Source organism: Rhineura floridana, chromosome 16 (assembly GCF_030035675.1).
Source record: "Rhineura floridana isolate rRhiFlo1 chromosome 16, rRhiFlo1.hap2, whole genome shotgun sequence".
Lineage (NCBI taxonomy): Eukaryota > Metazoa > Chordata > Lepidosauria > Squamata > Rhineuridae > Rhineura > Rhineura floridana.
Window position 1 is genome coordinate 8157622 of NC_084495.1, and position 26763 is coordinate 8184384.

Here is a 26763-nt window from a genome sequence, read left to right on the forward strand (position 1 = left end):
TCTTCCAGGCCTTGACATTTGATGTGAGGTTCTCTGTCCTTTAGAAGTGGTGCTACCAGGAAGGGGAGGGTCTCTTGCAAACATCTTTGGCAGTCCCTTTGTGAATGGTAGTGCTCCATGTACTCATGTGATCTCCTGCTCTTCATTAAACAGAATGGCCTCACTGAGATGCCACAACTTCCTGGAGATTCCCATTGTGCTGCAAGCCATTCATTGGAAGAGGAGGGGGTGGTGGGGGTGGGGGTGGGAATAAAGTACCAGCCATTTCTGAATGAGTCTGTGGGTCGGGAATCGGGATAGGACTCATTGAACCAGAGTCACTCTGGATGGAGCTGAGGCTGCTCCCATCAAAATTTGTCATTTTCTTCTTCATTAATTTTCTTTCTTTGGCTCTGCGGTTCTGGAACCAGATTTTTACCTACAAGGGCAAAGAAAAAAAAGCTTCAGATGCTTACCACAAAATATAATCCACAGTGTTTGCTAAATAATATGGAACAGGAAAAATCATAAATGCATACACTCCTCTTGGTAGATCTTTCTTTAGGTAAATCATGGGCAAGATGTTTGTTGCACATTTGGGTACAATGTAAGGAGCAGCAAAACAGACAGATTTGCCACCCCTCCAATTTGTTGGTGGAAGCGGTGATGGCAGACAGAAAGGCATGGAAACGGTGCTTCGAAGAAAAGTCCTCCTTGCACGCAGACATGCTCAATGTGCCTGGGACAAGCAAGCCGTGCCATCTCCAATTACTGTCAGCTACCACCACAGCTACACCACCATCGTTGACTTTTGGGTGAACCCACTCAAAACCTGGTGGCAACTTGTAATTCCAAGATGGCATCACTTCCAGATACACTTTTTGCTCATATAGCCTAGCAATTGGTTGCTCTTCCCCTTCCCAGGTTCAGGGAGATAAGTTATATGGGCAAGACAATTGTTGTCCGAATTCAAGTGAAGCAGCAGTTTGTTAGGAAATAAGGTCTGATTCCCCCACTGCCTAAGGATTGGGAGTCACAAGCAGTAATAATGGTAATGTTATGAGGCAGGGGAGGAGAAGAGGGGTGCTAACAAAGGTCATGGCTTCCAGGACATTAATTATCCTCTATTCTCCCTAGACAGCTACAATTCCTAGAGCGGTTTACCAACCGACCTCTCTTCTCAGGAAACTCCAGAAATTGTAGCTCTGTAAGGGGAATAAGGAGCTCTTAACACTTCTCAGTACCTTTAAGAAGCTACGGTTCCCAGGATTCTTTGGGGGAAGCCATGATTGTTTAAAATGGTATGACAAGGCTTTAAATTATAGCTCTTACCTGCATGCCTCAGAAAACTTAATCTAATAACTCCTGCATATCAAGCTACTGTTAAAATGGCTGGCACTGATGAGAGTTGTAGTCCAAAATATCTGGAGGGCACTAGGTTGGCAAAGCCTGCCTTAGTGTATCCTTTAAGTATTTCACAAGTTTCCACTCCCATTTCAAGCGTACAGTTTCAGAAAATAAGTGCACAGTGTCATCCTTAGTACTACCTGGTTCATGGCCATTTTTGTTTGTTTGTAAATAATAAAACATTCAGGCCACGTATTTAGAAAACATACCCAAAGCTATTAAAATGGGTTCCAGCAAAGTGATTTCTCCTGGTGAATTGAGCTGAGCAGTTCTACATACCCCTCCCATGAAAGCTTTGGGCTGTATTCATCTTTCTCTGTTTGTGCAAGAGCATGTGTTAATGTTATGCAACAGAGGAATCTAGCGCAGCAGTTGTGCTCGTGGAAACTTGTTGCACAACAGATTGCACAATCTGCTGCACAACAAAGTTGTCAGCAACCTGCTTGTACATTCTGTTGTGCAACAACATTACGCCGGTGCAAAACATTTCACCAGTGTGACAAGTATATCGCTAAGGGACTTTAACTCAGCCTTACATGGGCTACAACTCTATGTTGTTTTTTACACCAACACAAATTTGGTCCAGTGGGTGGGCCACTTGCCCACTATAAAGAAAAAACTTATTTCCTATTTGTTAACATTTGCATGAACATTATTGGCTCAACATTGGAAAGTTACATTATTCTCTCATTGGAAAAAATGGATTAATAAAGTTTGGGAATTTGTTCTGATAGCAAAGATAACATTTTATTTGAGAGCAAGAGTAGCAAGTGGATATAGAAACAAATTTTGGGAAAGTGGTCAAGAAAATTGTCAAGAAAATAATTAATATTGTCAAGAAATAATTAATATTGTCAAGAAAATAATTACCTCCCACAACAGCACATTCCAGTAGATTTTGCATGTTTCTAGAAGAAATATTATTATCTTATGTTAATTTATTTTTTAATGTATTTAATTGTGCAATATAATGATGAGCAGCAAATACTTATTTTTGGAATAGTTTTGTTGATTATTGTTTATTGTTAATAATTGTCAACAAAAACAAATTTGGTCGAGTAATTTACCTCTTCTGTATTGGAAACCACATATATGGACATGGCTCATACTCTACCTGTCTCTCTGAAAGTCTTAGATTTGCGGCAAGTTCAGATTTCCTCCTGATTGTAATGTATCTGTTGTAATGGAATTCCTTCTCTAGTTCCAGTCTCTGATGATCTGTGTAAACGACGCGGTACTTTTCTCTTGTTCTTGTTTTGCCTGTTTGGAAACAAAAACAAAATCAGCACAGATATTTTTCACCAGAAGCTTTGGCATGTTTTAAGCTTTTGTCTCGAATGAGTGAAATACAGAAGAATATAGAGATGTGATGGAAAGTGCCAGAGTGCCCATTCTGCCTAGTCTTGCTTTCTTGTTAGAAGCAGTAAGTTGTTTTTAATGATGTATTTTAGTTGAAACCCACCCTGGGACTTCAGGGTAAAGGGCAGATGATGATGATGATGATAATGTATTATATATTTAAAGCAGTATCATCCCACTTTAAATAGTCATGGTTTCCCCCAAAGAATCCTGGGAACTGTCATTTGTTGAAACTGCTGAGAGTTGTTTAGGAGTACTCCATTCCCCTCACAGAGCAACATTTCCCAGAGTTCCCGAGGAAGAGGAATTAATTGTTAAACTGCTCTGGGAATTGGAACTCTGTGAGGGGAACAGGGATCCCCTAACAACTCTCAACATCTTGGGCCACATTCACACCAGACATTTATTCCACAATGTCCCCCCTTTAAACGGACATGGATTCCCCCAAAGAATCCTGGGAAGTGTAGTTTGTGAAGGTTGCTGAAAGCTGTTAGAAGACTCCTGTTCTCCTCACAAAGCTACAATTCTCAGAGTTTTCTGGGAAGAGGAAATGATTGTTACGCTACTGTGGCAAACATTAACTCTGTGCGGAGAATAGGGGTCTCATAACAACTCTCACCACCCTTTGCAAACTACACTTCCCATGATTCTTTGGTGGGAGCCATGACTGTTTAGAGTGGAATAAATGTCTGGTGTGAATGTGGTCCATAACTACAATTCTCAGGATGCTTTGGGGGAAGCTATGGCTGTTTAAAATGGTATGGTACTGCTTTAAATATATAGTGCAGATGGGGGCCTATGTCTTTTTTATTTATTTATTTGCAAAAAGGCCCTCAGAGGGGCTTACAAAAATCTGTACTAAGGCTGCGTATGCATCATTCATTGGCAATCACTCGTGGCTGAGTAAGATTGTCTTCCAAGATAAGGTCTTTAACAGTGGGTCTGTAAGTGACTGTGGAGGCCAATTCTGGATCCACACAGCCTCCCACAGTGAGGACATAGGTTTCCAGATGGAAGATGGTCACGATGAGGATTTGTTTGATGTGCCTTCTGCTTAGCTCGTTTGTCCTGTTTGCCTTGTATTTGTGCTTCTTCGAAGTCCATAGCACCTTTGATAATGGCCGACCTCCATTTGGGACGTTCATGGGCCAAGGCTTCCCAGTTCTCGATGTTCATGTTACATTTTTTTATATTCGCTTTAAATACATTTTAAACCTCTTTTGCTGTCCACTGATATTCCATTTTCCATCCTTAAGTTGGGAGTAGAGTAGGTGCTTTGGAAGACAGTGATCAGGCATTCAAACAACATGGCCAGTTCAGCAAAGTTGATGTTGAAGAATAATTGTTTCAGCACTGGTAGTCCAAAACCAGTGTTCTTCCAAAATGCTAACATTGGTCCGTCTGTCTTCTCAAGTAATTTGCAAAAATTTCCGGAGGCAGCATTGGTGGAATCTTTCAAGAAGTTGGGAGTGGGGTTTATGAATGGTCCATGTTTCACAGGCGTACAGTAAGGTCAGTAGTACAATGGCTTTGTAAATAAGCATTTTGGTCTCCCTGCAAAAATTTCGATCCTCGAACACTCTACGCTTCATTCAGGAGAATGCGACACTCGCAGAGCTCAGACAACGTCGAATTTCAGCATCTATGTCAGCTTTTACAGAGAGATGGCTGCCAAGGTAAGGGATCAACGTTCTCCAGCACAACACCATTAAGCTGGATTGATGGTGCTACAGAGGGACTAGTTCGCACCTGTTGATGAAGCACTTTGGTTTTTTTTAATATTGAGAGCCCAAGCTTTCCATTTGCATCTGCAAAGACATTTAGGATAGTTTGAACATCTTTCTCTAAAAGTGCGGAGACTACATTATCATTGGCATATTGAAATTCTATGACAGAGGTTGACATTACCTTACTTTTTGCTTTCAGCCTACTGAGATTAAAAAGCTTTCCATTTGTTCGATATATGAACCAGTAGGAAGTTTCCCCTCAATAAGGTGTAGAATCATAGCAATGAAGATAGCAAATAAGGTAGGAGCAATGACACATCCCTGTTTGATGCCTGACCCAATTCTGAATGGATTGCTCTGAAAGCCATTGTTATCCAAAATGGTCACTGTCATGTTCTCATGAAGGAATCGCAAAATATCCACAAATTTAGCCGGGCATCCAGTTTTCAGAAGGATGGTCCAGAAAGTGGTACACTGAAAGCACGTTCCCAGCCCCCATATAATCCTGGGAACTACAGTTTGTTAAGAGTGCTGGGAATTATAGCACTGTGAGGGGTAAACTACAGTTAGCATGATTCTTGGGGGACGGTGCATTTATAGCCTTAGGTTCACAATCTAAAAAAAATGACAGATGAGGAAAAAGGAACGAGGCAGGGCAAGCTAGCTCAAGCACAAGTTCTTCATGTTACAATTCTTATAACACCGTTATAGTACATAGGTTCAGGCTGTCTTGTCGTTGAAAAAGAGTAGTCCCTCCCCAAGAAGCCTCCCCCCCCCAATCAGGAGCAGAGCAGGTAAGAATGTCACCTTTATTCCCTGCTCTTCATCTAAGGAGCCCAGAGTACATTAAAATGTAAAATACTTTAAAATTGCAGTAAATATGCAACAAATATAGCAGCACATTAGTACAGCAGAGGGAGTGGAATAGGCTGAAAGCATCGCCCCACCTCATCTCTCCAAAAGCCTGGGCAAAGACCTGTTGACAACAGCTGGATGCAAAATGCACCTTGGAGGGGAGGGCATTCCACAATCTGGGGGCTAGTGCTGAAAAGACCCTCCCGCGCACCTTTGCTCCTCAAATCTCAATCCGTGGCGGGACTGTGTTAAGCATTTAGACAGCACCTCCTGCCTATTGATACCAGAAGCACTACAGTATATGGGTCTTGAATATGCTCATTTATGGTCCATTTTCATAAGGGAGGAGAAAATATAGGGAAACCTCTGGATGGATAGGGGTGAGGAACCTGCATCCTAGTTTCAAAAACCCTCTGCAAGCAACCAGTCCAGAGCACTGGCAAGAGTGATCTGTCCCTCCACAGCTGTCTACTGAATGGAGAGGAAGACAAAGAGGAATGGTAATGAGGGTGTACCAGAAAGAGAGAGAGAGAAAAGGGACTGGCAGAAAGAAAGGTGGCCCTGACCACTTTTGGCCCTGGCATTCTCCCTCCCCTCCCATTACCCTTTTGGGAACATGACCCTCAACCAGTGATGAATGATGGCTCCATGTCAGTGGAACAGTGGAATCTGCTCCGGGTTTTAGTCTGAACTTTCAAGGAGCTGTCCAAGGTGTCTGCCCAGATTTCTCTGTGTGTGTGTTATGTGCCTCCCATAGAGAAAGAGGGGGAAAGAACAGCGCCAGAGAGCTGCACTGTACGCCTTACAAAGATATGGGCTTGGTGAGAAGAGTACACGCTTTGCATGTAAAATGTCTTAGATGCAGCCTCCAGGTAGAGCTGGGAAATACCCAGGAGTGCAAGTCCCAGGAGTGTCACTGCCAGTCTGTGTGGACAACACTGAGCTAGATGGGCCAACACTCTGACTCAGTATGAAGCAGCTTCCTATCTTGCAGCGATACTAAGAGGCAGTTCACATAGTATTTTGTTAATAATAAAGAAAAATAATAAATAATATAACATAGGATGAGATAGACACAGGTATATACATCGACACAAAAAATGCATGTGTTGTTGTTATGTGCCTTCAGGTTGATTTTGACTTATGGCGACCCTACGAATCGGCGACCTCCAAGAGCATCTGTTATAAACTGCCCTGTTCAGATTTTGTAAGTTCAGGTCTGTGGCTTCCTTGATGGAATCAATCCATCTCTTGTTTGGCCTTCCTCTTTTTCTACTCCCTTCTGTTTTCCCCAGCATTATTGTCTTTTGTAGTGAATCATGTCTTCTTATGATGTGTCCACAGTATGATAACCTCAGTTTCATCATTTTAGCTTCTAGTGATAGTTCTGGATTAATTTGTTCTAACATCCAATTATTTGTCTTTTTCATGGTCCATGGTATCCTGACTTTAATGTTCAGTGATACATCTTTGCATCTGAGGACCTTTTCTAGTTCTCTCCCCAGCCCTAGCCTTCTTCTGATTTCTTGACTATTGTCTCCATATCTATGATCAGCAAATTCATGCACATTTTATCTACATAGATGTCTATAAAGGCATGAGTGGGACTGTTGGCAAAGCACTAAATTGATTCATTGTGCTGCAAGCCCTTTTCAAGCTGCTTTACATCAGGGGTGGGGAGTTCCAGGCCTGGGGGGGGGAAATTGTGCCCCTGCAGGCCTCTCTCTCTGGCCCTCAGGTCTCTTCCCAGCCCACAACCCCCCACCAGCTCTACTTTATACCCTCTTGGAGTGTTTTTGCGTGGCTGGAATGTGCCCTTCATCTCTGATGATACCTCTCAAATGCCTGAATGGAGGACAGAGAGGGATGTGTGTGAGTATGTGTAGAAACTAGACTTCTGGACAAACATCGTTTATGTTCATTGCTCCACCCACTTTTGCCTCTGGCCCCACCCACCAGAGGCATGTGGTCCCTGGAAGGTTGCCCAGAAGGGAATGTGTGGGCGGAAAAGTTCACTTGACATGATACTTTTGAATTGGCACCACAACCTTACTTAATGGTATGATGGCAAACGGGGCACCACCTAGCCAAAATTAAGCACATTGATTCTCACTGTTTGCAATGGGAATGGTCACCATGCACTCAAACTCTGTGGATTCTACCTGTTGATCTTGGTATTGTCCCAGCTCGCTTGTATGTTGTCCTTCCTAAAAGAAACATTCAGAGTTGTATCCAGTGTAGCACTAAGCTGAAGTCACTTGGCAGTGTACTTGTTCCACTGGTAACATGTTTTACACCATTGTGGTGCAAGAGAATGCATAAGCAGGTTGCTGATAACTTTGTTACACATTAGGGTGAGCAATCTATTGTGCAATGAGTTTACATTAGTGCAACTGTTGCACTGGATTCTTCTGTTGTACAATATTAAAACTCACCCACCTGCTAGCGCAAGAGCCCTTGCACTAGCAGACAGAGAATGTTAGATACAGCCCTCAGCCATTAACTGTGTAAATAAGCAGGGGATTTTTGTATAAAATAATCTGAATAATATTTTGCAATAGAGCCATATTTACTTAATTTACAGGCTTTGTTTTAGTTGAGCACATCCGCCTAGTCAGGCATAGAACAGCAAACCTGTATTCCAAGACAGGAGGACTTAAATGTGCTATATTTGCACTGGAATGTACCTTGGGTTCTTTTAAACAAAACATCTGGAACATTGTCCCATTTGAGGAATGGGAAGAGACAAACTTTTCCTCCTTGTACCATGCAATTCATGTGTCTGAAATGTAGCCTGAGGGATTTTGTGTTTCTAGAGTTGCCATAGGTTCATAAACTCAAAATCACATATACCCATGAAAAGAAGGGAAACGGAATACTTGCACTAAATTTTTATGCTTGGGATTAAGGATGAATCAACAGCCCCTACAAAGTTCAACCAAAATTCCATGACAACCCTATACATGACTACTCAGAAGTAAGTCCCTCTAAATTCAGTGGAGCTTACTTCCAGGCAAATCTGCATAGCATTACAGCTTAACACCAGAAAATACCACAACTAGAATATTCACACATAAAGCAAATGGCCTGCCTCTACTACTATTAAAATTGAATCCAGTGAACCATGTTCTCTTTACCTGAGTACAATTCCAAGGCTATCAGCTGGATCTTCCCCGTACAAGATGCAAATAACAGAAATGGGCATTTTGATTGGAGACAGCATAAATAAATAAATAAAATGGTACACTGTTTTCACTGTGCTCCAGAGAACTTTTAAGTACACATTTCCCAATAAACAAAGGCATTGCAATTTTTTGGTGAAAACGAGTATGATTTGGCAAGATATTTCCGAAAATACTTGTTTGGATGGGCTATACATATTGCTAAAAGTGGGGGCATCATTTGGCCCATCGAGCCAAATATCAGCCATATATGGTGGCTCACCAGGGACTTAATTAATGAACTTCATTTTTGCCTGCCTGGGGTTGTGGTGGTGGTTCTCAAGAATCTTAGAGGCCACAGTATGTGGTCAGTGGAGCAGTGCTTGTGAAGGCCTGTCTTAGCTTGTGAAGGCCTGTCTTAGAAGGTCACTTTAATGTTGGAATTGTTGTCTGTTAGAGGGCCCTTCCACAGACATGCAGACAGGTGGACTTTGATTTTGGGGGGTCCTTGAAGTGTTTTTTTTTAAAAATTTAAGGTATTATCCTGATGTGCAAAGATGGGGGCTGAATAGTTCAATGTGTAATCTTTTCATGGAAATCAAGCCATTCAGATGCCAGGAAGCTGCTCACCTGATGTTTGACCTGTATTAGGATACTCCAGTCAGTTGACCAGTCTGTGAGTCAGCCTGGGTTTGTGGGGGATGTGAGGGGGAGTGAGGGCAGTTTTCCCCTTGGCCATAAAATTCACAGAGTGTTTCTTCTGAAGACAGTAAAAGCAAAGAGGGGGGCCTCTTTATTTGCTGTGAAAATCATCACCCTTTCCGGCAGTATAACTGCTAAAGAAAAGGAGGAGAAGGAAGAGATGCGGATGCACATCAAAGCTGGAAGAGGTGTTAAAAGAGGGTCTGTTACTTGATATGGCAGATAGGCCTCTGAACTAAAGACAATGGATCCGAGGGGCAAGGGTGGGGTGGGGGATGCTCAGACTTCACAACTCGTTTACAAAGCAAAATGAATTAGCATGAAAACTGCCTCTGGTTCACCCTGCTTGAGAGAAGCTCCTGTTTTACATCATTAACATCCTCTTTTGTCCCATGGATTTGTCTGTGTCTGTGAATTCTGCAGGGTGATGAAAAAGTGGCCATATTGATATTTGTGCAATGGGGACACCGTTCTGATTATACGAAAGCTGCTTCAAAGCCACAGAGAAGGGGTTCTGGACAAAATGATCTCGCAGCCAACTGTTAGTATAATGACTGATGCAATGGTTAAACTGTAGAGGTGAGGGGGTATTTAACTCTAGCCTTGCATTGGTTTTACCTTTGGTTTCACCCTTCAGTCATCATTTGGTTTGATCTCTTAATCCAGGGCCTCCAGATGCTGTTGGATCGTAGCTCCTATCATTCTTGACCATTGGCAACAACATCCGAAGGGCCAGAGGTTCCCTCATCCCTGTCTTAGTTCTCATTCCCTTGAAACAAATCTTTGCATAGCTGTGATGTGAAATAAAGCTTTACCTAGCTGTAGCTACTAGTCCTGATGACAGTGCTCTGCCTCCACGGTTGGAGGCGGTATGCTTCCAAATACCAGCTGCTGGAAATCTCAGGAGGGGGGAGCGCTCTTGCGCTCAGGTCCCGCTTATGGGCTTCCCATGGGCATCCGGTTGGCCACTGTGAGAACAGGACGCTGGACTAGATGGGCCATTGGCCTTATCCAGCAGCAAGGGCCCCCGCAGCCCAGAAGAGCCCCTCAGGCTGGGACGGTGCATCTCCCACTCCATGATCTGTGCTGCATCAGGTTGTGAGGTGACTCATGCCCAGCGACCTGATGCTGCTGTGGATTGCGGAGTGGGATCTCCACCCTTCCAGGCAGCGTCCCCCCGATGCAGGTTGTGCAGGCTTAAATAGGCCTTCTGTCGCTCCCTCCTGTGTCATTGCCTTGCTTGTGTCAGCAAGCTGCGCGCACATGTCTCTCATCAACCAAGATGGTGACAGGGGGTCCCTAAGGGGTTGAGGTCCCTGCCGCCATCTTGGGTGATGGGAGGCATGCACGCATAGTGCTCTGATGCAGTGATTTGGTGGCACGGCCGCATAAGAGGTAGAGGGGCGGGGAGGCCTATTTAAGCCTTCGCGGCTAGTATTGAGAGGGGGTATTGGGGAGCATGACGACCTGGGCCCAGGGCATTCTGGTGCCCAGTCATTCCTGATGTCAACCCTGCTCCAGATGTTGCTGAACTATAATTCCCATCGTCCCCAGCAATTTGTTGTAAACCAGTTGTTTACCGGGCCCAATTCAAGGTGTTGGTGTTGACCTTTAAAACCCTATACGGTTTCAGCCCAGTTTATCTGAAGGAACGCCTCCAGTATCACCAATTATGCCGCCTGACAAGATCAGCCTCACAAGACCTTCTCTCGGTCCCACCAGTCAAAACAGCTAGGCTGGTGCGGACCAGAGAGAGGGCATTTTCGATTGTGGCCCCCACCCTCTGGAATTCACTTCCTTTTGACCTTCGACATGCCTCCTCCCTGATGGGTTTTCGCTGAGCCTTAAAGACCTGGCTATTCAGGCAGGCCTATAGCATCTCTGGGGTGGATTAGTTTTTATGCTGTATTAACTGAAGGATGATTTTAGATTAATTGATGATTGTGGTTTGATTTGTATTTTATAGTATTGTACGTCGCCTAGAGTGTCCGTTCAGTCGGACAGATAGGCGACTAACAAATAAAATTTTCTTCTTCTTCTTCTTCTTATGGCCAGTTGCCAGGGATGATGAGAGTTGTAGTTCAGCAACTCTGGAGGATCAAAGGTTTCCCACACCCATACTACTGTTTGATTAATTATTTTATAATTCTGATGAAATTGAAGGGTAGGGCATCAACTATTATAAATAAATAAGTAAATTGAAAATAGATATGCTCCAGATTTTCCCCACACAGGTTTCTTAGCCTAAATCTTAAATTGGTGGTCAAATTATGTTCCTGTAACCTTAATCCTCTTTAAAAATCACTTTGTTTCATGTGGCCCTTTAATGTAAGACTGCACTCTTCTCGTGTCTCTGATGGGCTGTATAGCTGATGTTACTCCTACTCAGAGTAAACCTACTGAAATTAGTGGGCATAACTAATTTAGGCCCATTAATTTCAATGTAGCTTTAGATACTACCCCGTCTTACCTCTGGGCTTGTCTTGCTGTGATAATGAATGAAATCTCCATGCAATTTCTCCATTTTAAAACTACTTACCATCACTTTACCCTGGCCTTTGACACCCGAGACATATGTTTTTAGGACCCATCCTACTTTGTGATTTTTGATTGTTTTTAACTGTTTTGAATGTCATATTCTAAATTTGTTGCAATCAGCCCTGGAACCTCTGGGAGATAAATGTTGTTGTTGATTATAATGATAATAATCACAACATTTTGGAGTATTCAACAGGCCTCACATACATTATCTCTTAATTCACTAATAGGCAAAAAACCTTGCGGTTTAGGAATGTACCTATAGCCAACAGATATTTCTACCAAACTTTAAAAAGCAGGGAAATTGGGCAGCTATAGTGAATGCACCAGGGGAGCAGGTCACCTGACCTCCTCTCTGAGATATTGGACTGCCCTACAAATTTGTCAAAACGCAAACACAATTTGGGTTGGTCTTTCACAGTCCAATCCACTACCTGTGTAGCTTGGAAGAATTTGGTAACGGCATATGGTGAGTGGTAGCAACACGTGCCATCTCCAAAGATGGAGAAAGACATTTATGTATGTTTGTTGGTAGTGTTCTTACTTTGCTTCTTTTCTGTGTTTCTACTGTTTCCACAGAGAATCTAACCTAGAAAATTATATTTCTCTCATTATTCATCCTAGAAATCTGTGTCAAATTTATTTTTATTAATTTCAAAGCCTTTTTATTGGTCGATGTCATATGATGGTGAAGACAACCTTTTGTGTTTCAAACTGGAGGTTATGCTCTATTTCTATTTGGGGCGCATTAACAGTTGAATCTGAAACTGCAGTTAGATGCAAAATCAGACTAATTACAATATGTTGCTACTTAAGCAATGACTTTAGCTGTTGGAAAAAAACAAACTTGGCCTGCCCAAGATGCATGTTTTCAGCCTGCTATGCTTAAACGACTCCACTTAAGGAAAGGTGGACATGGTCAATTAAAAACATAAAGCACACCTAGAATTTTGCTGTAATATATTTTACCTCCCGCTGTTTTAACTTGTGCAAACTGAAACACTCCTCATGTCCATTGGAAACTATTATGCAGAATGACTGTGCCATTATTCCACAATTGTTTTGGGAGGTGTTCCAAAGTGTTGCTGTACTTCACATATTCACAGAATATAGGAAACTTCACTAAGATTGCAAAGTAAATCAAACATATTTAAAGTGACTATCAGAACGATATCAACTGTTAATAATGTTGCTTCCTCCCTGCTAAAACAAGATCAGCACAGCACATGTCTTGTTTCTGTTCTCTGGGCTGATTGCAGGTGTTGATATTTCCCTGCTTTTTAGTCCTGGTGGTAAGAAATGGGAACCTCTGCAAATATGCGGAGAATGGATTGATCATTTGCAGGGCCGGTTCTAAAGGGCGGCCAGGTTGGGCACTGACCCAAGGGCCCCTGAGCTACAGGAGCCCCTGAGGGGCCCTCCGCTCCCCTTCCACGATCCGCGCCCCCCCCACACCCCCACTTACCTGTCAGCCGGCTTTTTAGCATTGCCCTTAATGAAGATGGCAGCCGCAGCTTCCCTAAGGTACTGAAGCCACTGCCACCATCTTAGTTGATGGCAGAGATGTGCGTGCATAGCACACACGTGTGCCATCAACAAAGATGGCGGCGGAGGCTTCATTCCCCTTAGGGAAACCGCGGCCGCCATCTTCATTAAGGGCAATGGTAAAGAATAGACAGATAGGGAGGCCAGGAGGGCACGTGGGGGGGTGTGCACACGCACCCACCCATCCACCGGGGGGCCAGGGCAAGCTGATGCCCAAGGGCCCCCGCATGCCTGGCGCCGGCCCTGATCATTTGCATGCTTATTGAGTTCAGTGGGATTTACTCTCCTGCAATCATGCGTAGGATAGGTGAAACTGACCACAGGGGATGGGGAGGGGAGGTGGAGGAAGGACAGAGGGGAGGAGGGGGAGGAAGAGGGCAGGTTTGATCATTTGCATGATTATTGAGTTCAGTGGTTTTTACTCCCGTGGAATCATGCTTAGGATAGGTAAAACTGACCATGGGGAGGGAAGCCTGGAGTGGACAGGGGAGGAGAAAGAAGGAAGAGGGGAGGAGAGGAAGAAGGGACAGGAGAGGGGAAGGGGGGAAAGGCAGGTCTGATAATTTGCATGCTTATTGAGTTCAATGGGATTTACTCCTGTGAAGTCATGGCTAGGATAGGTAAAACTGACCATGGGGGGGAGGGGGAGGGGAGAGTAGAGGGAAGGAAGAAGGGGGAGAGGGGAGCAGAAGGAAGGGGAGGGGGAAGGAGGGGATTGGAAGGGGAGAGGGAGGGGTGAAGGAAGGGAGAGGGAAGGGGCAAAAGGGAGGTGATGGGAGGGAGGAGGAGGGGAGGGCAGGTTTGATCATCTGCATAATTATTGAGTTCAATTGGATTTACTCCCATGCAATCATGCTTGAAAATGAAATGTACTGCCGTCAAGTCGATTCCAATTTATGGCGACCCTATGAATCGAGTTTTAATGGTAAACAGTATTCAGAGGTGGTTTACCATTGCCTTCCTTTGAGGCTGAGAGGCAGTGACTGGCCCAAGGTCACCTAGTGAGCTCCATGGCTGTGTGGGGATTTGAACCCTGGTCTCCCAGGTCGTAGTCCTAGGATAGGTAAAACTGACCATGGGGGAGGGGAAGGGGAGGGCGGAGGGGAGGGCGAGGAGGGTGAAGGAGGGGGTTGAAAGGGGATGAAGAGGGGAAGGGAGAGGGAAGGGGCAAGAGGGAAGGGATAGGAGGGAGGAGGAGGAGAGGGCAGGTTTGATCATTTGCATGCTTTCTGAGTTCAGTAGGATTTACTCCTGTGCAACAGGTGAAACTGACTTGGGGGAGGGGCGGAGGAGGGTAGGAAGGGGAGAGGAAGGAGAGGAGATTGGGTGTACTGGGCAGAGGAGAAGCCCCTTTCCTTTCCAAAAGGAAAACATTGTGAACAGTATCATTGCTTTTCATCGTTTCCCCCACATTTTTATTCTATAGCAGGTGCAAGTAGCCTCCCACCCAAATTTAAACCAAAGCTGTCCCTGTCCACACCCACACCAGGCCTTTATTTCTCTTTAGACAGTCATGGCATTTCTCAAAGAATCCTGGGAAGTGTAGTTAGTGAAGGGTGCTGAGAGTTGCTAGGAGACGCCCTGTTCCCCTCACAGAGCTTCAATCAGAGCGGCTGACTGTTAAACCAGTCTGGCCACTGGAGCTCTGTCAGGGGAATAGGAGTCTCCTCTCAGCCCTCTTCACAAACTACACTTCCCAGGATTCTTTGGGGGAAGCCATGACTGTCTAAAGTGGAATAAATGTCTGCCCTGGGTATGGCTCCCTGATTAGGCAAGCCGAGCAGCTGGGAGTCTGGCTTTTAGAACACTGACAGTTGGTTCTTACTGAGCATGCCCGACATTATCATTGAGTTCAAGCCAAAATTTCTTAAATTAATTAAAAATCAGATAGGCATTTTTTAAACTTTTAAACTTCAGAAGATGAAGGTCAGAATATGGGGCAAGGTCAGTAACAAGATTCCAGGTACTCTGTGAACATGGCTGATTTTTAATTAATTTCAACAAATTATGAGAACACTGATAGAAAAAAGTCCAACGGGTCTGCATTTCTCTCTCTCTTTTTAGACTGAACTCTTGATTCTCTCTGACTGTTATGTGTACAGTATCACCATGAAAATTTAGAGGGTTGTTAAGCAAGCGTTTCTGAGTTCAGGAGGACTATACATTTTGTAAGGTTTTGTTTTGAAATGAGCTTATGGGAAGGATCAGAATGGCATGTGGAGGGTATTTTCAATTTAACATTGCGGAATGCAAAAAATCCACGCTGGCTATAGTATACAGCCACTCTTGTGGCTGTATAATCTATACAACAAGCCTACAAGGTAGGTCAGTATTACAAGCAACCCCATTTGCAGGACAAAAGTCAGTGACTTGCCTAATGAATTCATGGCTGAGGCAAGATTTGAAATGAAGATCTACCAGTTCACAACATTGATAGTGATTGCTCTAGACCACAAGAAGCCACCAATTTGGATGGCTTTAAAAGAGGATTAGACAAACTTATGGAGGATAAGGCTGTCAGTGGCTGCTAGCCACAATGGCTATACCCTGCTTCCCTGGTTAGAGGTGGCATGCTTCTGAATACCAGTTGCTGAAAACCGCAGGAGGGGAGAGTGCTCTTGTGCTCATGTCCTGCTTTTGGGCTTCCCATAATGGGCATCTTGTTGGCCACTGTGAGAACAGGATGGTGGCCTAGATGGGCCACTGGCCTCATCCAGCAAACTCTTTTTATGTTTAGATTAGCTCCAGCAGAGATAACACAACTAAACATTGACTTTGTTAAGCTAGGGATGCTGAAGTGAGTCAGGTATGGAAGGATTGTAGTTCAGTGACAGAGCATCTGCTTTGCATGCCGAAAGTTGCAGGTTCAGTCCCTAGCATCACCTGTTAGGGCAGGGAAATATTCCTCTCTAAACCTCTGGAGAGCTGCTGCCAGTCAGTGTAGGGAGAATAATGGACCTATGGTCTGACTTGCTATAAGGCAACTTTCTAAGTTCCTATCAATACCGACATATGCAGCATGCTTCTGCGGAAATTCCTTGGGAAAGGAAGCAAAACCCTGTGGCTGAGAAAACATTGCATTTAAGAACAACAGAAGAGCCCAGCTGGATCTGCCAAAAGCCCATCAGATCCCTCCTCTTATCCTCACAATGGCCAGCCAGATCCCTCTATGGGGAGCCCACAAACAGAACTGAGCAGACTAGCACTCTTCCCACTTGTGGTCCCCAGCAACAAGCATACAAGGGCATACTGCTTCTGACCGTGGAGGCAGAGCATAGCCATCATGGCTAGCAGCCATTGATAGCCTCACACTCCATGGATGTCTAACCCTCTTTTAAAGCCATCCAAGTTGGTGACTATCATTGCATCTTGTGGGAGCGAATCCCATAGTTTAACCCTGCATTGTGTGAAGAAGTACTTTCTTTTGCCTGCTCTGAATTTTCCAAAAATCAGGTTCATTGGATGGCCCCATGTCCTAGTGTTATGAGAGAGGTTATGCTTTATTTAAATGGGACTGTCATCGTGGTGGCAGAACTTTACCTACCAGGATTTCCAGCTCAAAAGCACTCGGCGATGTGTTTGGCATTTGCTCTTGCTGGGTTGACTCCCAAACAAAGTATTAATGAAAAAAGTCTGGGAGATTCTTGTGAGTGGTGTGATGTTGGTGCGATGGCGCTGCAGAAGTTTCACTCCTCTTTTGCTAGAGACAGGTCTCTCTCTTGCAACAAGGCTGCCCATCCCTTGTTTTCTCTTTTACATTGTGCATAAATAGATCTTGATTTTCTCATTTGGATTTTTAGCCTGCCTAGTCCTAGAGCCTCCATTTATTTATTGAAGACATGTATATACCCTTTAACCATTAGCGTTTCTAAGTGGTATACATAAAAAGACACCATTAAGAGAATGAAACAATACAAATTTGTCATAGTACCAAGCACTGCCTTACCATGTCTTCTGGAACACAAATGTCTTAGTGATGTTCCTGGAGTTCAGCATGGAGAGTGCCTGTCTAATCTGAGTTGGGAGGAAGTCCCCTCTATGTGGGATACAATAAATATTAACATATCCAGGGAGAGCATAAAGGGTCGGCATGGCCAGGCATCTGCTGAGGGCCCCCACCCCAGCAAGGGCCCACTGACAGTAGCCCCCTGGATTTTCTGCAGTGAAGTGGTAGACTTATGGATGGTGCTAGGTTACTGTCATTCTGCACACTTCCAGGACTCTCACTTTGAACTGGGTGAGATGTAGTACCCATAATTTCTTGGTTTGGTGCTGGTATGGAACCTGTGGCACTCCTGATATTGTGGGACAGCACCTCCCATCAACCCTAGCCAGCATGGCGAATGGTCATGGAAGCTGAAGTCCGGCAGCCACCTGGAGGGCCACAGGTTCCTCATCCCTGTGTTATGTGCACGTGCCTGGAAGAATCCTCAGGCATGGGCACTCCTTCATTTCCTGCCATCTCCCTTCCTGGTTTGAGGCACTCCATACTTTGCCATTCCCTCCAAATTGGTGAATTTGCATTTACCCTACAAGCCAGGGTTGCACAGCATAGCTTGATCTGGTCTGCAATTCTTTGTCAGCAGAACAAGCTCAAGCCATAGTTTTGCCAGTTTGGATGAGTAGGCAAACTATGGTTTGCTTCAGGTCACGAAGGGGTTGATGCAAGTGTGTCACGTGAGAATTGGAAAGAGAATGCAAGCCTGAAGATCCTGCTAGGCTTGTTCACATAATACATAAACATGTTATGTCCAAACCACTAATCTGAGAGTCCTCACCCTGTTCCTAACACAGATACAAAATAGTATTCCCCCTCCCAAAAAACAGCTCCAATCACTGAGAGCAACAGTTACCATTATGGAGACTGTGAGGACACTGCTCCCTACATCAGGTTGTTCCCCTCCTTGCAATAACATCTAGAACAGGGAATTTTTAGCCTCCAGATCTTGTTGGACTTAAGGTCTCATCATCTTCAACCAAGATAGCCAATGTTCAGGGATGATGGACGTTGGAGTCTTAACAACATCCATTAAGAACATAAGCTCTGATGAATGAGGGCAAAGGCCTACTCATAGGGCAAGCCTATGGAAGCTTGCAAGCCGCACCTGAATGCAACATGCTAGAGTGACTCAATCTGACATGCTACACCACTAGCTAAACCCTGACCTACCATTTTGGCTTCAGATCCTTGCCTTACTCACTTCTGGTGTCATTCATGTTTTCCAGCTGAGATGGGAAGGATAGTACAACCTTCAATGGATCCAATTCTCAATCCTTAACATTCCAGTAAAATGAATGAGAAATCCAAATCATGGTTATGTATTCTACAGTGTGTTTGTAACTGAAAACTAAAGTCTAGAGATAAAGGTAAGAATATTAAAGTGCATTTCTCCACATTTTCCCCATAGGTATGATCTTTCCTGAGGTCCCCGTGTGTGCTGATGACTTAATTGATAGTTTCCAATACATACCACTGTTACTACACTAGCAGATAAATGACTTGCTAGATGTTCTCCTTGAAACTCTACATGTGAACCCCAAGATTGACTTCAGATGAGTTGTGTAATAAAACCGACAGGTCAGATGGTCTCTCTGGTTTTGCCAATCTACATTTTAGATACATTAACCCAGAAACATAATTGGACTCAGGGCTTTTTTTTTGTAATAATACTTGCCAGTGCAGAGTATGGCTACCTCTTTCTTTGCTGCCTATAGCAACCATTTTGCGCTGTCACCCATGACACAATTAACAAGCTGTGAGTACTGGCACCTCATTTTTACAACAACAACAAAAGCACTGATTGTACTTATCTCTTCTCTACTTCTCCAGAAGTTGACCTATCTAGCCCTAGTAGTAACAACTAAATTGCCTTATGGACAGCTAAGTTGGGAAGTACACAGGTAGAACATGTTAACAAAGACACTTGTCCAATTTGGCATGGATGATATAATATAAAGACTGTGGCTTCCAGACTGTGTTCTGGGGAACTCTGAAGTATCTTAGAATCTGACTAGGAGTGGCTTAATGAGAAGATCACTAAAACCAGACAAGGTTTCCTGAAAGACAGCTTGACTGCCATTGGAGACCTTCTCTTGAAGTCCACAGCCACTGGGAAATGTAGGGTGCACTTTTAGTTCATGTAGGGCCAGGGTAGGGAACTTCTGACCCTCCAGATGATGTTGGACTACAACTCACATAAGTCTTGTCTATTGGCCATGCTGGCTGAGGTTGATGGGAAATGTAGTTCAGCAGCATCTGGAAAGCCAAAGTTTCCACATCCCTGACATACGGCAATGGTGAGGTTTGGCCAGTGCATCATATGAGCTGAGTAACCTGCAACAGCCCTCCTGGTGTAGTTGTTCTGAACTACAACTCCCATCAGTCCCCAGAATGTGTCCCTAGAATTCTCGGCACCATGTTGCAGATGCACAACAAGATCTTCTTGAAATTCAGTTTGATTAGTTCTAGGCTTGGTGAGGTGAGCTTTGACTGTCAGCCTCCTACTGAGCCTTTCCCAGCCCACCGCAGATTCACCTATCGCATGTCGTCTGCCACCGAATCATCCTCTCTTCCTGTTCTCACAACAGTGTTCCCTCCCAGTGAAGTGTGAAGTGTCACTAACCACGCTGCAAGAGAAAGATGTGCAGGGTGTAGTGGCATCAGGACGTACCACCAGTCTACTTGAGGGGGTGTGGATTTGGGCCCTCGAGGAAAAAAAATAGTTGCTGACCAGATAGAAAGAGTGTTGTTGGGCTTTGATACGGAGGGGCAGGTTCAAACCCCTTCTTAGCCATGAAGCACACTGAGTAGTCTTGGGTAAGTCAGCTTCCATCAACCCACACCATACATTTAAAGCACAGCACGTAAGCACATCTAAAACATATGGCTTCCCCCAGTGAATGCCAGGAACTGTAATTTGTTAAGAGTGCTGGGAACGTGTTGCTCTGTGAGGGGGTAAAATACAACACCCAGGATTATTTGGGGGGATGCTGTGACTGCTAAAGTGGTATAAATGTGCTTTAAATGTAAGGTGTGGTTGTGACAGTGGAGGCTGGTCCACTGGGGCAAGTGGGGCACTGCCCCACCAATCAGCCAGCCCCTGTCTGCCTGCCTGCTTCCTTACAGGCAGCCCAGGAGGTGGCACAGTCTGTCAGCTTCTTCCTCCTTAGTCTCAGGGTTGCCCTCGGAGAACCTAGCAGAGGAGTGTGTGGGGACAAGACTAGAATTAGTGAGCTTTTCCTTGTCATTGGCTATTGCTCTGCCTGTCATTAGCTCTGGCTCCACCTACTGTTGGGCTCCCTGCCTTCTGCCCCATGTCCCAATGGGCACCAGCCACCACTTCTTGTGGCCAGTGGTTTTTGAACTTTCCGCCTGCTGGAAACACATTCTACGTTGACGTTTCTGCCTATTGCAATGGAGAATCCTTGAGTGGGGTTGTGTTTGTACATAGAGGGAAGACCAGTATCTACTGGTAGATCTCTGGGTAGTTTGCAGTAGCTGGAGAAGAGTTTCTGGCTCCCAATTGTTTAACAACAGCAACAGCAAAAAGTCCCCTCTCTTTCAAATTGGGCTGCAGAAATCAATTTCAGCAAGATGGGTGTGGGGGACCAGAAATGGATTCTTGTGTGTTCTGGCACTGAAAACAAATGCTTGAGCTGAACATGTTCTCAGAAGCAGCTTGTTCCCTAATTTTAAGGCCCAGTTCAGACATGATGATCATGGTGTCTGCACGTTCCCCCCTACCCCTTCCCTTGTCTCATGCGCCTTAATGCAATGCTTCTGGGGTTTGTTAAACCATACTTTCCCATTACATCCAAATCTGGAAACTATGCTTAAAGCTCTGACTAGAATCCTGGCTTGCAAACCATTATCCAGCTGCAGTTTGCAATGCTGCTTTGAAGCCAGTGCTTATAGTACAGTTTCCCAGGTCTGGACACTGTGGGAAACTGTGGTTTAATTAACCTTGGAAATATTGCATTAAGGCATGCAAGAAAGCAAAGGAGGGAGGGAAGGTCAAAAGGAAGCACACATATATCCTGCTAGTTCTCCATCTCATAAACCATGGAACCCTGGCTTATTGTGTTGAGATAATGTCATGACTGAACTGGCCCGGCCCAGTATGTATATCCATTTCTCCAGTCCACTGCTTTGCACCTGACTCCAGGTGATGGACCAGGGCCAAGGCCTGTGCCAGGCTTGACTGGGCCCTTGGATACCAGCATGCCTGAGCCTGAAGTTGTGTTCACCCCAGTACCACCTCCTGATACAGGCAACATGGGGCTTATATAGGCCTGCCCACCCCACCTCCCTCCCTTAGTCAATGCGCACACCTGCCATCACCCAGGATGGTGGCAGGGGCATCAACCCTTTAAGGACGTGCACAGCATGTGGGACGTTTGCACTGATGTGCTAATGCAATAGGTAAGTAAAGTAGGTGGTTCCTAGGATCTCCTGTGGGAGCTCTACCTAAGAAGGGGCCCCTCAGAGCTGCAGGGGCCCTTGGCCAGAGCCCAACCTGGCCACCCACTGGTGCCAGCCCTGACCAGGGTTCTGGAAGAAAACAAAGTAGATTTCACAAGCCAATTCAACCTTATTCTAGGGCAAACACACAGGCACCACACACGGCACTGACCAGGCCTGTCCTCACCATGAGACTGTGCCCCAAACACATTCAGAACCTTCCTGCATCCTCAGGGGAAGATCTGCAGTGAAGTGAACATAAGATCATAGGAAAAGCTCTCTGGATCAGGCCAAAGGGAGCCCATCTAGTCCAGCATCCTGTTCTCACAGTGGCTACCCAGATGCTTCTATGGGAAGCCAGCCTGCAAGCAGGACCAGAGAGCAACAGCACTCTCCTCACTCATGAATCCAAATATTGTGATGTGAGAGGGGTGGCAAAAAAGGGGGTAGGGGGCAAAACAGAGATGGGGAACCTTTGCCACATAGATGTTGATGAACTGCAACTCCCATCAGCCCCAGCAAGCATGGCCAATGGCCAAGAATGAGGGGAGTTCTAGTTAAGTGACATCTGGAGGGCAAAAGGTTCCCGTCCCTTGGTAGAAAATGTTGCAAAACAATATAATAGGATCTCAATGCATTTTGGGCTTCAGCTCATTCTCAGGGGAGTATTTTTTAATTGAAAGTCAGGTCTGCCCTCTTTGGGCATGTAAACTCAAAAGGAGTGCTCAGCAATGCTCAAACCGTCTTGCAGAGAAAGTTATCCAGGGTTGGCGATGTTATCATCAAGGAACCCTCAAGAAACCTTCAAGAAAGCCCACAATACCCTGGAACACAGTTTGACAGCCTTTGGCCTAATGTATCTCATCTCACAGAGGAGCAGCTGGCAGTACTGGTGCTAAACAAACCTTAAAAAGCATTTGAACCAAGTAGAAGTTTGGCCATCTGCTGTGTTAGCTACCAAGTCTTTAAGCAGCAGCGTACGCTGGACAGCAGGTCTCCACATTTGCAAGATATGTGACAATGTGTGGCATCAAATTGTTTTTGTCGTATTTGAAAGCTCCTACTTCAAAACTGAAAGCTCTGGCTTCTCAATTTAATATCGGCCTATAACTCTTAAGTTGTGGCTACTTTTACATGATCACATGTATGCTTCAGGTCACCTCGTCTCCAAAAGGATATCTCAGAGCTGGAGAGGTGAGCAGCTGAGATGATCAAGCAACCAGAGCCTCTTCCCTACTAGGAAAAGTGAAAGAGGCGGGTGGCTTTTTGTTTTTGGTTTAGGTCTATGAAATATTATGGTGAGAAATATTTTTCTTACTTGATACTAAGGCTTGGGAAGTCATTCCATGTTCAGTCCTGAACAGACAAAAGAAAGCACTACTGTACTTCACACAACAACCCATTCTTAAAATTACCACAAGAGGCAGTGAGGACCCCTGTTTTGGATGGCTTTTGAAAGGGTTAGACACATTCAACAGCTCTATCAATAGGTCTTAGGACAAGCCAAATAGAGTATCCATATGTAGAGGCATTGCACCTCTGATGTTTGGAAGCAAACAAGCAAGGAAATTTCCATGACATTGTGCTGGCTCCTATTAAAATACTTCTGATCCTCAATCTGATCCTGCTGACAGGACAGTTCTCATATCCTAACTTGTTAGGTGCCAAAGGGGTCCAGTGCGCTCTCTTTAACTTTGCCTGGAATTGTCTACAAATCTAACACACTGCAGTTAGGTCCTTGGTTTTGCATTATGAGCCAGGAAGGCATGTAAGCTTATGGCATAATAAATGTATTTTTTGTCTTTAAGGTGCCGTAAGGCTCCTTGTGATTCTTTTTGCCGCAAGAGCCTAATACAAGTTCCCTTTGGAACTTGTTCTTTTAGCTAACATGAGAACGTATGAAGAGCTCTGCTGGATCAGGACAAAGGCCCATGTAGTCCAGTTTCCTGATCTTCCCAGTGACCAACCAGATACTTATGGGAAGCCTGCAAGTAAGACCTGGCCCCACCAGCATTCTCGGTACTTGCCGTTCCCAGCAACCAGTATTCAGAGGCCCCCACAGTGCCATGTGACTTGGCGTTCTGTGAAGGAGTGTTGCTTTTGTCTAGTTAGATACATCAGACAAACCACTGTTCTGCAGGGTGTGCATTGACTACATTGTGTCATGCAGCACTATTCTATGCAACTTACTTGGAAGTAACAGTGCAATCCTAACCATGTCTACTCAGAAGTCAGTCTTTTCAGTTCAATGGGCTTAATCCCAGGTAAATGGGTTTAGGATTGCAGCCTTTAGTGTGTTTGGAATTACAGCCTCAGAGTTATGTCCGTATCTCAAGGGATTTGAGAGGAGTGCGCTGAAACCTAAAACTGGCAGCTCTACTATTGACCTAACGGCATTTGAGAAGTTCAGTGTGGCATAATGGTTACAGTGTTGGACTGGGACATGGGAGACCAGGGTTCAAATCCTCAGCCAAGAAGCTCACTGGTGATCTTGGGCTAGTCAGCCTAAGCTACCCCACAGGGTTGTTGTGAGGATAAAACGAGGAGTGGGAGAACTATATGTGTCACCTTGAGCTCCTAGGAGGAAAAGTGAGATAATAACAACAGTAATAATAAACAATAACAACATAATTGCCTAAAAAAGCAAAACAGGAACAGTAATTTGAAAAGGTTATTAGAAAATGTGTGTGTGTAATTGCACAGGAGCACACACAGACCTTGCATTCATTTTCAATGGAGAATTTCACAGCAGTCTGTTCGCTGTATGTTTTGAGAGATAGTGTAGTATAAGCCTTCCTTTGATAATGATAATTGAAACCACTGGTTAACCCCTTGATATCCACATACCTCAGCGTTTGGTAAGGTTTGACTGATAATAAGCCATAGTATCACAGTTTAGCCAGTGTGGTGTAGTGGTTAAGGTATTGGACTATGACCTGGGAGACCAGGGTTCGAATCCCTACACAACTATGAAGTTCACTGGGTGACCTTGGGCCAGTCACTGCCTCTAAGCCTCAGAGGAAGGCAATGGTAAACCCCCTCTGAATACCGCTTACCATGAAAACCCTATTCATAGGGTCGCCATGAGTCGGGATTAACTCGAAGTAAGTCCATTTCATTTTTTAGCTCTTAGTTGTTCAATGCACCAATCAAAGTTTTCCGTACTTAAAGTAATCAGCAAGGAGGAATACACTTACAGTACTGTTTTAAGAGCCAAAGGATTCAGCTGAAAACTGAATGCATTTCACTTCTGTAGAACGTACTCCCCCCCCCCCCGCCCCATAGCAGTATTGTTTTTAAAAAATGATTTCCTGCAAAGGTGGGCCTGGCTCATTTTGTAATCCTGACATTGTGGAGTATCAGATAATTGCAGCTAAATCTTCCTCTGTCTCTTAAGAGCTGCAGTCAAGCCACAGAGCTGTTTGGGATTGCTCAGAATTCTTGCAATCTCATGCCGCTTTTTAATGCAGCACTTTAAAATCAGAATTCTGTAATTCTTTGTCAATAGTGCCTGAATATTTAGTAACCTAACATTGTTCTCTCTTTCATTCACTCACTCGCGCTCACACACAAACACCACCACCTTTATTGAAACATTTTCCTGAGGGGCTGAGATATATTTTATAAACTTTTTTTTTACGAGCTTGCAGTTGAAACTCTACAAAGCGGTCTATCAAGAGATTAAGCTGGTTGTGTATGTTAGATTCCTACATTCTCTGAGGATGCCTAGCATTTTAAAGTGAAGGGTGTTCTTTCATCCAGTTGTTCCATTTGAAGTGTTAATGTATGAAACTCTATAAATTGGACATATAATACTGGTCTGATGCTAGGAGCCTTCCTCTCATTACTCATGTAGGCCTCAGAAGATGTAAAGCTTTGGGTAAATACATTTCTCCTTAAAGACCATTTTAGTTCTTTTGTCATACAGATGAGTAGAAAATGTGAAAAGCTTACTCTTCAATCGGCCTGTGTATTCAAGTACAATGTTAACAAAATGGCATATTTAAGGCTGCAATCCTATGCACATTTACTTGGAAACAAGCTGCATTTAACTCTGTGGGTCTTTTCCAGTAAACAGGATGAAGACTGAATTGAAACAGGTTGTGCTGAAGATTTTTTTAAAAAAATCTTTTTGCAGTGTTATTCATTTAAAACACTGATATTTAACTGAGCCATACTCAAAGTACACCCATTGAAACCAGGGGTCTTAAATCAGAGTAGGCCAATTGAAATCAATAAGTCTAAGTCACACTAAGAGAAGACCCACTGAAATCATTTAAGCATGACATAGCTGGCCATCACCCCATTTTACTATTTCAGCTACGATTTCTCTTATGACCTCTCAAAGAAACTCCTGTTTCTGAATGTCATGAGATGATTTTAAAAAATGTATTCCTATATTGAGGCCAGAAGGGCAGCAGATCAGATTTGTTCCAAAGCACAGATAATGTCTAGGGGGTGGGATGGGGGTGGGAGAACCTTTTCAATCTGGGGCAAGAGTTTTGCTGTCTCTTGTGGGAAGTGGTGGGGAAATGGCACAGAATAACATTAAGAGATTTTGAGCCCTTGCCAACATACCTGTCGAAGTGGATTGGACTGTTTTCCGGATCCATTCATAAGAGCTGTGTCTTTGGCTGTGGGGAGAGATTTGTTCTGTATTGATTGTATTAACAGGAGGCAAAGCCCCCGATACAGCTGGATTCAGGGAGCTGTAATCAGCAGAACTGTAGGAAACCTGCCCAGGAGAGGATCCATTCATTTGCGTGGGGGTCACCGTGCCGGAGGGTCCTGGGCCATAAGCATTCCAATCCTCCCTGGGCAGGCCATAATGTTGTACTCCCCAAGACCCTGAAGGCTGTCCACGGTGATCCATATTTTGCATAGGATGATATCCCATATAATCTGCGTAGGGTGTGGCGGAGGCAAAATTTTGTGCTGGCAGGTTGTTACTGCTGCTGCTGTTGCTGCTGCACCTTATGGACCCTGGATACATGTTGGCTTCTTTTTCCAAAAGATAACTCACATACAT

The 26763-nt window shown here is 44.4% G+C and overlaps 1 protein-coding gene across 1 annotated transcript; it reads right to left on the reverse strand.

The window, feature by feature from the left end:
- Positions 1-160: 160 nt before the first annotated feature.
- LOC133371258 (homeobox protein CDX-4-like) lies at positions 161-26763 on the reverse strand. The gene is made up of 3 exons (XM_061598474.1): positions 26313-26763; positions 2501-2646; positions 161-418 (listed from the first exon to the last, which is right to left on the reverse strand). The coding sequence occupies exons 1-3, from the start codon at positions 26761-26763 to the stop codon at positions 161-163; spliced, it is 855 nt and encodes a 284-aa protein (XP_061454458.1).

Coding starts and splice junctions, on each gene's coding strand:
- LOC133371258 (XM_061598474.1), bottom strand. CDS start 26,763: ATGTATGTGAGTTATCTTTTGGAAAAAGAAGCCAACATGTATCCAGGG. Junction 2,647..26,312: donor AGTCCAATCCACTTCGACAG/GTATGTTGGCAA, acceptor GTTTCCAAACAG/GCAAAACAAGAACAAGAGAA. Junction 419..2,500: donor TAAGACTTTCAGAGAGACAG/GTAGAGTATGAG, acceptor TTGCCCTTGTAG/GTAAAAATCTGGTTCCAGAA.